Source organism: Gekko japonicus, unplaced genomic scaffold (assembly GCF_001447785.1).
Source record: "Gekko japonicus isolate JY-2015 unplaced genomic scaffold, Gekko_japonicus_V1.1 scaffold1784, whole genome shotgun sequence".
Classification (NCBI taxonomy): Eukaryota; Metazoa; Chordata; class Lepidosauria; order Squamata; family Gekkonidae; genus Gekko; species Gekko japonicus.
Genome location: NW_015168101.1, coordinates 134,554 through 146,922, shown reverse-complemented (window position 1 = coordinate 146,922; position 12,369 = coordinate 134,554). Strand labels below are relative to the sequence as shown.

At 42.0% G+C, this 12,369-nt stretch overlaps 1 protein-coding gene across 1 annotated transcript in view; it reads right to left on the bottom strand.

Annotated features, from left to right (window-relative positions):
- Window positions 1–12,369, bottom strand: part of LOC107113457 (latent-transforming growth factor beta-binding protein 1-like) — a gene marked incomplete at its 5' end in the record, with an annotated part of 230,320 nt that overhangs the window by 83,802 nt on the left and 134,149 nt on the right. Inside the window, 3 exons of the mRNA XM_015414785.1 lie at window positions 3,651–3,776; window positions 9,853–9,978; window positions 10,614–10,736. Of these exons, the coding sequence (XP_015270271.1) occupies window positions 3,651–3,776; window positions 9,853–9,978; window positions 10,614–10,736 (375 nt within the window). The remainder of the gene's footprint in view (window positions 1–3,650; window positions 3,777–9,852; window positions 9,979–10,613; window positions 10,737–12,369) is intronic.

The window sequence follows — 12,369 nt, the reverse complement described above, 5'->3', positions numbered from 1 at the left end:
TTAGTTTCACAGTCAGTTTGCTGTAAGTTTTGGAGAGTTGAAGATCAATAAAAACCAACCTAAAGATCCTCTGTATCTTAGCTTATGGGCAAAGTGTAGCAGCTAAGAAGCTGGAAGTGGAGGGGGAAGTCCCGGTTTGCAATTTCTGTTCATCCATAAAGGATCCCCAGAGCCAGTTGGAAGGCACATGATATAGCAATCTAAGTCAGAATTCAAGATATATAGCTTAGCCATGGCCACATTTAGCCTCATATATTTTTTGTATTTATGTGTTTAAGTATTTCTAAAATTTATTTATTTATTAAAACATTTATATACCACCTTTCTTCTTGGTTCAAGACAGCTTAGAACAAATAATAGTTAAAACATCCCCAGCTAAAACCAAAGATAAAATAACAAGCCCCAAGTCCCTCCCCCTTAAAAAGATGCCTGCAATTCAAACCCCCTCAAAAGCCCTGGCAAATAGGCAGGCCTTGAAGCACCTCCTGAAGATCTCCAAGGAGGTGCCCCCCCTTACCTCTTCAGGGAGCCCACTCCACAAAGCCAAAGCCACAATGGAAAAGGCCTGAGCATTCGCTAAAGCCGAACTGGAAAACCCCCTGAAAAATGCCTTTTCATCATTTTTGGGTATCCAGCAAGCTGAATCAGAATCTATAATTTGATTTGGCTGCTGAATATAGAATGCCGAATAAAAGCCAAAACTATTCAGCTTTTATTTGGCATTATTCGGCATTGCCAAATACAGGCTATGGGGGTTAAACTTTAAAAGGCTGCACTTACCTTCTCTTTCCTGCTGTTTCTGTCTCTTTCCTGCCCTTTGCTCTGCTTTCCAGGAAGGAGGGGAAAGAGGGACCTTACACACAGCCAATCACTGCAATGCATTTGCAAATGGCTGCTGTTGCTGCTGGCATCAAACTTGAAGCCCAACTCCTAGCTTGGTTTCCCAGGGACAGGAGGGGGGAGGAGCACTGGCCAATAGGATTACAGGTAAGGGTGGGCACACTGCTCTTTGGCCAATCACAGAAATTTGTTCTTTTTGGAAATTCTTCTGTGTATGGCCAGAGAGCATAAAAGCAGATGTCTCTGGCTGGCTGACTCCATTCCTGACTCCACTCCTGCTGAGAGAGCTTTGGTTGGAGATTGTGTGGCTGGCTTCTACTTCAGCTACTGCTCTGAGCCTGACTTTCCTACTGCTGCTTGAGAGACTAAGGCCCTGTTCACACGAGGCGTTTTGGGCCGGGAGACGGACGGATCGGGGCCGCATCAAACGGGCGCGATCACACAGCAACATCTGGCAATCATGCTGTGGCCGTCCCTGATCCGTCCCAACCGCCCAAAATGCGCATCAAAGAAGAACCACCTACCTGGGTGGTTCAATTGAATGGGCCGCGGCAAATGCGGCCGTGGGATCGCTGGCGCGTCTTTTCGCCGGCGCATCCCTGCCCCCTGCTGTACTGTGCATGCTTGAGCATGCACAGTTCGGCAGCCTCCCCCTCCCACTTGTCTCTTCCTCCCCGGCATCTGATCGTGTCGGGGAGCAACGGCGCACGGCTAACGGGATCCGTGGGATCCCACTGCGGCGTTTCTTTTTTGGCGCGGCTTTTAAAAGCCGCGCTTCGCCCCGTGTTTTCCCTGCCGTGTGGCAGGGGCCTAACTTGGACTACTTCAGATCAAGAACCTGCCTGCTGGAGAACAGAAGACTGAAGACATCCACTGGCTTGACTGATTAAGGCAAGTTTTTAAAAACTTTTCTCATTTTGTTTGGGCCTGGGGGTGGTTCTGGTGGGCACATTGCACTGGTTCTGCTGCTGGCCTTGCAAACATGCCCCCTCACACCACACCACACCTCACTTAGTTTCTACTACAGATATTCTCTGGGAGAAACTGCTGGGCTATTGCTTTATCTGCCTGCCTTTTTCCCCACCATTGGAAACAATGGAGAATAGGGCCATCCTCTTTGGATGCCCCTAGAAGTGGACCCGCTGGTCCAATCTTTTCCAAACTTGGGGATTGTTTTGAGGAGAGGCTCCAGCAGCTACAGTACAAATTTAGTGCCTCTACCTCACCCCCCAACCAGCCCACTGAATACTACTTAGAAGATTTTGCCATTGACTACAATGGCCTCATAGGATATAATGGAGCCAAAAAAAAAATGGGATTTCCAAATATTTCCAGATATCAATACATTACCAGTATTGGCATTCAAGTATATTTGGGAATACTGAAAAAAATGGCTTCATTATACTTGAATCCCCAAAAAGGTGAATTCCCCCCCACACACCCCTACCCTGAGCTCTGGTCAATGCCAGATGGACCACCCTAAGTGGCAAGATAGCCAATAGATGGCTGCCTGATGCACAGAGACATATGGAAGGAAACAGTCCTGCAAATTCAAGGCATTTATGTACCAGGTTCCCAAGAAATGTTCAAAGCACATTGCAGCACCTTTGTAATATTAAAAAACCCCAAAAACAAATGGATCTCGGATTAAATTGAAACGTGAACGCATGTTGTGTGGCTCAGGAACTAATTAGGAGGGCTAGATTATATCTTGCTTGAGGTGACAAAATATCTTGATTTAACGCTGGCCACAGGAGCTGCATCAAGAAAGGGGAGGCAGCAAAAATCACTTCTGCTAGCAGAACTTTACTTACGGTTCTACAAATTCAAGCCATTGGAAGTATAGCATTTTCCACTCAGGAATTTTAAGGTATACCCTCTAGAAGAAAAGAACTCTGGACCAATTTAAATCTTATGGCTCCCATGAGGGCCAGTTGGAACAGCTGTATGATAACACTTATAAGGTGCTTGCTTTGTGGATATGTCTGAACACATAATCTTCACCCCAACACCACATGCAATTTTCATCTGTCTCCAAATATGGGCTGCAAAACTTAAGGTAAACCTTCAAATCTGGATCATACATTTTGGAACATATATTGTAAATTCTGCGTATACTTTTAATTAGTCTTTCTGTTCCATTCACAGTTATCAGTAAATGTTCCAAATGGGTTCTTGAATGAACACTTTTTATTCCCTTTTGCAATTTGCAATGATTACTTGTACCATTCAGAAGACACTGTGAATTTTTGTTTCACTGTGAACTGCTTTGTATATAGAACCTGCATACTGCTTCACGGTATACCTGGGAATCATAAGTGAAAAAAACAGCACTGACATGTTTATGAAATTATCATAATAGGTATCTTTTCTGGGGACTAGTGAGAGGATTGAAATCTGTTCAAACACTCTGCCAAAGGAGGTGGCTGTACCACATACCAGACTATATTTCCTGTAGGTTCTGCAAAATTCTCGTTACTCAGCTAAGAGACTAAACAGATGTTGCATTTAAATAAGCTAAAGTATTAAATTCAGTCCATTTCAACTTAAGATTTGTGAATGGCCTGACATTTTCAGAAACAGTAGGTTCTAAAAAGATGAAAGAATTGGCTTGGCTTCTTTGACGCTGGTTCACATTCAACTTTAACATGTTCTTATTAAATAGCTATATAGTATTTCCACACAGTAAGGTTTGAAACTTACTTCATTTTGAGCAGATTGCATGTAATAAAAATAATAAGGAATGGATTCAACAGATTTTTTGTTCAGGGAGGAAAGGGTAGAGGTGTTAAAAAAAAAGTCTAACTCACCCACACACCCTTGACCATCCTGCAGATATTGATAACCCTGGTAACAAAGGCAACGATAGGAGCCAGCTGAATTTTCACAGAACCCATGATTGCCGCATACAGTATTGTTGGCACATTCATCTTCATCTGAAAATAAGACAGGCAGAATACAAAGGCAGAATTAGTAATCTAGAAAACAGCCTTTTTTTGCTGTCAAGTCACAGTCAACTTATGGTAACCCCATATGGTTTTCAAGGCAAGAGATGTTTAGAGGTGGTTTGCCATTGCCTCCTCCATCCTCTCCCATCCAGATACTAAGCAGGGCCGACCTTGCTTATTTTCCGAGATCTGACAAGATCAGGCTAGCCTGGTCTATCCAGGTCAGGGCAGAAAACGATCTAAGGAATAAGTATTTATTTAGGAAATTTATAACCTGCCTTTTCACAAAGTAGTGCTTGGCAGCTTGCACAGGGTTAACATTATAAACAACACGATGGTTGGAGACATGACAGACACATATTTGGAAGAAGAAATAATTAAAGAAATATCTTTTTAACATGCTTAAAACTAATGTAATAAGCAATAAACAAAAAAACGTTTTAGAAAAGTGAAATACATACATATGACAATTTTATTTTCCATACATACATATGACAATTTTATTTTCCTTTTAGAAAGATGAGATGCTAAAAAAAGGACTTGTATCTCATGACATTGTTCCTCTTGGGCTTCTCTCTCACCGTTGCAGAGGCTTTCCTCTGTTGCGGCACTCACTTCCTCTGCTGCTAGCATTGCTGTGTACACAAGAGCAATGTTTTTCAAGGAGCTTTTCTGGATGCAGAAATGCTAGCAGTAAAGGAGCTGAGAACCACAGCCTCTGCAGCAGCCAGAGAGAAGTGTGAGGGGAACCAAACATGGAATCCAAGCCATGGTATCCAACATCTAGTTTTGTGGGGAACATCAAACATTGAGACGTGTCACGAATCTCATGAAAATGGAACAAAATTGAACGTACAAGAACGGAATGCAGATGATGAAAACAAGACTACATATATCAGAATCCAGTTATTTGCAAAAGACTAAGAGGTTTCTGCATGTTTTCAGACAATAATCCTGAAAAGAAACAAATATTCCTTAATCCTCTCTTGATAAAAGAGATATGAAAATAGGTTGTTGTTCTGTTACAGACCACTATTGGGGTCTCCTGCAGTTTTTCACATATTAGATGTAACATCCAGATTGGGGCATGTGCAGGCCCATAGCCAAACATTTTTTATGGGGGGAGGCAAATGAGTACAGTTGTGGTGAACACATATTTACTTATTTAATTTTCAATGAGCTAAGATGTAGTGCAAAGTCTCTACAAAGGATCATTCTACAAAGAAGGGGCTGTCATTCCAGTCCCAGAGCACTGTTTCTATTCCTAGGGACCATCATTTCACTCTGGGGGCTGCCATTGTAGTCCCACAGTAGTCTGTCTGGGCCCAGAGACCTTAAACTGAAAAATCCATTCCACATTTTATTTGCAGCAATGTATTTCAATGGAGCCCATGCAAGTCATTTGGCATTCCTGGCTCCAATTATCTCCAATGGGCCTTCAAGCCTCTCTCATTGTTTCCAATGGGCAATTCTGTAATTCCTTTTAGTACTTTATTTTATTTTATTAGACTTATATCCTGCCCTCTCCACATTGTAGGCTCAGTGTAGGTTCCAACATACGGATCTGCAATTAATGCAGATTATAATTACCCATCAAAATCAATAAAATCACCAATACATTAAGACAAACAATGCGTCTCAACAGATAATATTGTGGTTCCAGTAGGATCTGTGGTCACTGCAGGGGAGGCCAGATCAAAGCGGATGCCCGCTGCCTCAACTAAAGGCCCAGTGGAAGAGCTCCGTCTTACAGGCCCTGAAGAACTGTAACAGGTCCTGCAGGGGCCTGATCTCATAAGGTAACTCATTCCACCAGGAAGGGACTGAGGCCAAAAAGGCCCTGGGCCCCGTTGAACCAAGTCAAATATCCCTAGGGCCAGAGACTACCAGAAGGTGCTGGTTCGTAGAGTGTAATGTTCTACAGGGCTCATATGGGGACAGGAGGTCTCGAAGATATGCAGGCCCCTGGCTGTGTAGGGCTTTAAAGGTAAGTACCAACATGCCCCTTGGAGTGCCTGCAGCCAGACACTTTGCCCCTCCACTTGGCTTTGTTCCCAGGAACACCCAGCTCCAGCCTGCAGAGGCCCACCTCTCTTGCTCTTCCTCCTCGGCTTACACCTCACTGGGAAACAAAGAGGGGGGGGGGAAAGGAAAATAAAAACAAAAAAGGCACAGCTGTTTGGTGAGGGAGGGCAGGGCAAATTTGGGGTGGGGAGTTGCTGTTGTCAGCCCCCCCCCCCCAGTGGCTATGGGCCTGGGCACCCGGAAGAAGTATGTAAAAACTTTTTTGTTCATTGTTTTCTTGCTCTCCAGCAGCTCCATGGAGTTCCTTTGGGGCTGAGGAGGGGGAGACATACCAACGCTTGCATATTTACCTCTGTGAGCAAACAGCATGGGCGAGGAAATGGGATCAGGAAAACATTTAAAGCCAGTATCCCCATGCCATGATCCTAATTCATTCTGGGGGGCCTACTCTAGTTGCTTTTAACATTTAAAAGTACCATGAAAGAGGCAATTATGAATCTCCCAAAAACACAGCTAGTTTGACCCTTAGTTTACTTGACTTGAGAAGAAAGGCCATAAGGTTTATTATGATGGAATAGTTTAGTAAGGCATTATTCAAAAAACCAGTTCACTATTTTCACTGTCATATTTATAGTTTTAAGAAGCAAAATATATGTGTTGTATACTTTCACTGCAATATTTTGTCTACATCTATTTAATATGATGTATAACAATGTTGTACTTGGTTCATAATGTGCATTGTTTTAGTGTCTAGTGCTCTGAAGAAAAAAATATTTCCAATACTTTAAAAAGGCTGCACAAGAAACAAAGAAACGTATTCCTTCAGTTCCAAATGGAAATGGGGTATTACTGAGATATTTACTGCATGAAAACAACATGGTTTAGAAAGAATGGGTTAACTGGAGACAGATTAGGTTTTTCTGCAAATCCATAAACAAATATGACTTTATCACATCATATCTCTAGCCACAGGGATTTCCAGATGAAATCCCATGTATCATCGTATTAAGGATATTAAATCAAATGGTTACAAATCTATGGCTTTATTGTCTGAACAGAAATCACTCCATTCTTTTCCTTCGCCTTGTTCTTCATGTTTTGTTCTTCTTGATTCTTTCCTATCAACCCCCTACCCCTTCGAGACTGTTGACAAGGAGGTGGTGGTGCCATGGTTCTGAGCACAGAAAGGGAAGACTGAACTGCACTAGAATGACCTCATTCTTCTCCTTCAGAGGAAACTCAAAGACTTACATTGTGCAGATGTTCATCTGTCCAAATTATTGTCCTGTCTTAGACAGCAAAACATTAACTTCTGTCAACACAGCAGATTAAGAAATTATATAAAAGCCCTTGTGGAATAAGGCTGCCACTTATTACTGGGTATGATGAGTGAGAGACGTTATCATCCGACTCCTTTTAAAAATCAAAGCGGTAGATTCTATATGTGTGTACTAGTCAGGAGATACTAGAATTTGCAGTTTATTTATGGAAATATAATAATTTTATACTTATGTGCTATATTCATAATTGAGGTTATATTCACATCACAGATGCTAATATCTGCAGAATATTAAGGAATTTATTTGATTCAGAAGAATAAACAAAGCACATACACTATGATGAGGTACCAAGGGTTATTAGCAATCCTGCTTTTACAGTGAGTCTACTGTACTATTGGCTGCATATTTAATATCAGTGGATCTTTAATCAATAAGCTCATGAACCATTTTTCACTCTCATGTACTTTGTTGTTCAGTCGCACAGTCGAGTCCGACTCTTCCCGCCAGGCCCTCCTGTCTTCCGCTGTCCTCTGAAGTTTGCTCAGTTTCATGTTCGTTGCATCTATGACACTGTCTAACCATCTCATCCTTTGCCATCCTCGTCTTCTTTGACCTTCAATCTTTCCCAGCATCAGGGTCTTCTTCAGGGAGTGCTCCCTTCTCATTTGGTGGCCAAAGTATTTGAGCTTCAGTTTCATTATCTGGCCTTCCAGGGAACAGTCAGGGTTGATTTCTTTTAGGATTGACTGATTTGATCTTCTTGCAGTCCAAGGGACTCTCAAGAGTCTTCTCCAGCACCATAGTTCAAAAGAATCTATTCTTCGGCGCTCGGCCTTCCTTATAGTCCAACTCTCGCAGCCATACATGACTACTGGGAATACCATTGCTTTGACCATGCGGATTTTTGTTGGCAGGGTGATGTCTCTACTTTTTATCATGCTGTTTAGATTCACCATCGCTTTCCTCCCAAGGAGCAGGCGTCTTTTAATTTCATGGCTGCAGTCACAGTCTGTGGTGATTTGGGATCCCAGGAACGTGAAGACTGTCACTACTTCCACGACTTCCCCTTCTATTTGCCAAGGAGTGATGGGGCCGGATGCCATGATCTTAGTTTTTTTGATGTTGAGCTTCAAGCCCACTTTTGCGCTCTCCTCTTTTACTCTGAGCAAGAGGCTCTTTAGATCCTTTTCACTTTCAGCCATTAGAGTGGTATCATCTGCATATCTGAGGTTGTTGATCTTTTCCCCAGCAATCTTAATTCCCGCTTGTGATTCATCCAGGCCAGCATTTCGCATGATGTACTCTGCATATATATTAAATAAGCAAGGCGACAATATACATCCTTGTCGTACTCCTTTTCCTATGCTGAACCAATCAGTTGTTCCGTATCCGGTTCTAACTGTCGCTTCTTGGCCCTTATACAGGTTTCTCAAGAGACATGTGAGGTGGTCTGGTACTCCCATCTCTTTAAGGACCTGCCATAGTTTGTTGTGATCCACACAGTCAAAGGCTTTAGCATAGTCAATGAAGCAGAAGTAGATGTTTTTCTGGTACTCTCTTGCTTTCTCCATAATCCAGCGAATGTTGGCAATATGATCTCTCGTTCCTCTACCTCTTCGAAACCCAGCTTGTACTTCTGGTAGTTCTCTATCCACGTACTGTTGAAGCCTAGCTTGTAGGATCTTGAGCATGACCTTGCTAGCGTGTGATATGAGTGCAATTGTGCGATAGTTTGAACATTCCTTGGCATTGCCCTTCTTTGGGATTGGAATGTATACTGACCTTTTCCAATCCTGTGGCCACTGTTGCGTTTTCCAAATTTGCTGGCAAATGGAGTGCAGAACTTTAACAGCATCCTCTTCTAAGACTTTGAATAGCTCAGCTGGGATACCATCACCTCCACTAGCTTTGTTGTTAGTAATGCTTTCTAAGGCCCATTTAACTTCACATTCCAGGATGTCTGGCTCGAGGTCAGTGATTATACCGTCGTGGTTGTCAAGGACATTGAGGTCTTTCTTGTATAGTTCTTCTGTGTATTCTTGCCATCTTTTCCTAATCTCTTCTGCTTCTGTTAGGTCCCTACCGTTTTTGTCCTTTATCATGGCCATCTTTGCTTGGAACGCTCCCTTGATTTCTCCAATTTTCTTGAAGAGATCTCTAGTCCTTCCCATTCTATTGTTTTCCTCTATTACTTTGCACTGTTCATTCAGGAAGGCTTCCTTATCTCTCCTTGCTCTTCTTTGGAAATCTGCATTCAGTTGGGTAAATCTTTCCTTTTCGCCTTTGCCTTTCGCTTTCCTTCTTTCCTCTGCTATTTGTAAAGCCTCATCAGAAAGCCACTTTGCTTTCTTGCATTTCTTTTTCTTTGGGATGGTAGTGATTGCTGCCTCCTGTACAATGTCATGAACCTCCGTCCATAATTCTTCAGGCACTCTATCTATCAAATCTAGACCCTTGAATCTATTCTTCACCTCTACTGTATATTCATCAGGGATGCGATCTAGGTCAAACCTGAATGGCCTCGTGGTACTCATGTACTACCAAGAGGCAAAATTATCAATTCTTTCTGTATAATACAAAATTATTGGAAATTCTGCACCTATAGCATGGTTACTGGATAGGTTTCATGTACACTTTACAGAGATATTTTTGTAAGCTATATCTACTGTGATTTTTTATTTGGTTGATTAAGAGTTGTCACTAGTCTTCAGTCAGTAATTATCACCCCTTACTTGTTTTATAATTTATCTAACTCTTACCTTCACACATCTGACCATCGACAGAAACTGTAAAACCTTGTTCACAAACACAATGGAAAGAGCCTTCTGTATTTAAACATTCCCCATGGGGTAAACAGAGATTCGTTCCTGCACATTCATTGATGTCTGTGAAGAAGAGGAACACAAAATTAAAGATGCAAAAGATGCAGGAAGACTCTCATATGTTAAGTTCACGAGATCTGTATCTATTTTTTCAAATAAATCTATACATTCTTAGGGGTTTCCACCTTTATATTTACATCAATAATGTTAAGTATAGCATCAGTGAAAAAGCATATGAGATGTATGAGGTCAAACAAATAAAGAAAATATATGGTAGCAGCTGACAGAACTCTAAGCCTGCATTAAAGTCTGACCTGTTCCTAAAGGTCAGCACAACATCAAGTATGTCAACCAGGAAAATCAACCTGCCCGTGCCTATCCTAAAAAACCTCCTTCCCCAGTACATAAATATTGACACATGCTTCTTATAGCCCTTGACAGTGAGTATCAATAAGTACATTGTTACAGCTAACAGACACCCACAGAAATCAACATGGAAAGCAGAAAATAACTATGATCATTTTGAACTTTGCAGTTAAAGAGAATTTGTGTGCCTTTATTATCAGCTTGGCAGGGCTGACTTCTATTATGATGCAAAGAAACCATCTCTCATTCAGTCTTTCCTGGAATAAAACTATTAAAAAGGCTAGGGCAGTTTCATCCTTCCAGCACCCACTGATGATTTAAAATTCTAGTACCTTGACAACCCCTGGAAGGTATTGGATGGAAGCCACTTGGACAAGTACATTCATAAGAACCTTTGGTATTAATGCAGTTCCCTCCACGGCAGATATTATGGTCTTCTTGGCATTCATTAATATCTGAAATGGGGCCATCAGCAAACAATTAGAAATACTTTGAAACTGATTGAACTACGATAGCACAATTTACCCCCTGCACCTGGAACTGAGAAGGAATAGGACTCCAAGCATATCATGGATTATATACTGATATGCCTCACAAGTCTCCACTTGTTCATATATAATACAAACTATGAAATACTCATTAAAATAGCAGCCCTAATCTTCTTTGGTCCTCTGGCTATTCACCAGTCCTAGAAAGATAAACTTAGACATTAACAGGTACTACTACAATGCAATCTAACCTAGGGGCAAATCACTGCCATTATTCATTCAGCCATTCAATAAATGCATCTCCACATTCTGTAAATGGATAAGGAGAAAAGGACAATGGCTGCAATTCCAGGTCCAAATGTATCATCAGCATGTGGTACAGAGGTAAATGTTTCTAGACATTGTAATAATGGTCTCCTGGAAAAGTAAGACTGGAATGAAAATTGAGCAGCAGTCTTTGGAACAATAAAACCCAAAGTAGTTAGGTGTTCGTAAGGGTTTCTCAATAATAAAATGCTTATTATTACTTAATTTCCCTAGCAGGAAGAGTGTGCACAGATCCCAAATAAATAAAATTATGAAAATTTATGAGATGGTGGCGGTGGCGCTGTGAGACGGGTGTGCTTCTCGAGAGCTCTCGAGACGCCTGGTTTTCGAGTGCTCTGTCGGAGCCCCCCGGATCCGGGGAGGCTCCGCTTGGACTCCTGGAGGGAGACTGAGTGTAGGAGGCTTGGCTGGCCCCCCCTTTTTTCCCCTGGCAGGGAGAGGGGTGTGACCGGCTTGCCTCGAAGCGGGAGCGTCCGAAGAACAGGAACATGTTCCTGAATAGCAGCAGCCAGCCGTGTTTTTAAAACTTTTTGTTTCAACAAGGCAACACGGCAGCACGGAGTTGGGAAAAGACGTGAGTAAAACTGAAACGGAAACTAGCAGGAACCCCCAAAAGAAAAGATCCAAACGGGAGAGAGGCAGCGGCCGGGAAAAGTGAAAGGACTTTAGCTTTGCTACTCCTTATTTAGGGGGAACAGAAGATTAAATCCTTTGTTGATTCCCCTACAGAGGAATGGTTGTCAGCGATGAGGTTATGTAAAGAGGAAATATGAACAATTTGTGTAAAGACTGTTAGATTGAGAACCTGAGTAAATGAACTGGGAGAGCAATTAGAATCGATGGAGGAGATGGAAAATGAGATGGAGGTGGAGGAAGCTGGAAACATTGTGCGGTGTGAAATTAATATGGACCAGTTTCTTGCAACACTGAAAGAGGCAATTAAAAAGGGTTGTGAAGCGGCTTGTGTAAAAATAATGGAGAACTTAGAGAAAAACCGGATAGAAAATCAACAGGTGAAGGAACGGGGACAAGTTAGCTTGAAAGAGACCCCAGGTGATGCACATAATCAGAGTTACATTAAGCTTAAGGAAGGAATGCTGGAAACTACTCTCGAGGAGGAACTTTCGATGAGTGTAAAAGATGGAAAGAGACAAAAAAGAAAAGTAGCAACATATGTTAAGTTCGGACTACGGAAGTACAATAAACGGCGATCGAGGCTGGTGAGGGAAAAAGATAGGTTCAAAGGTATAAGCGAAGAGCTTGGAAGTTTAAA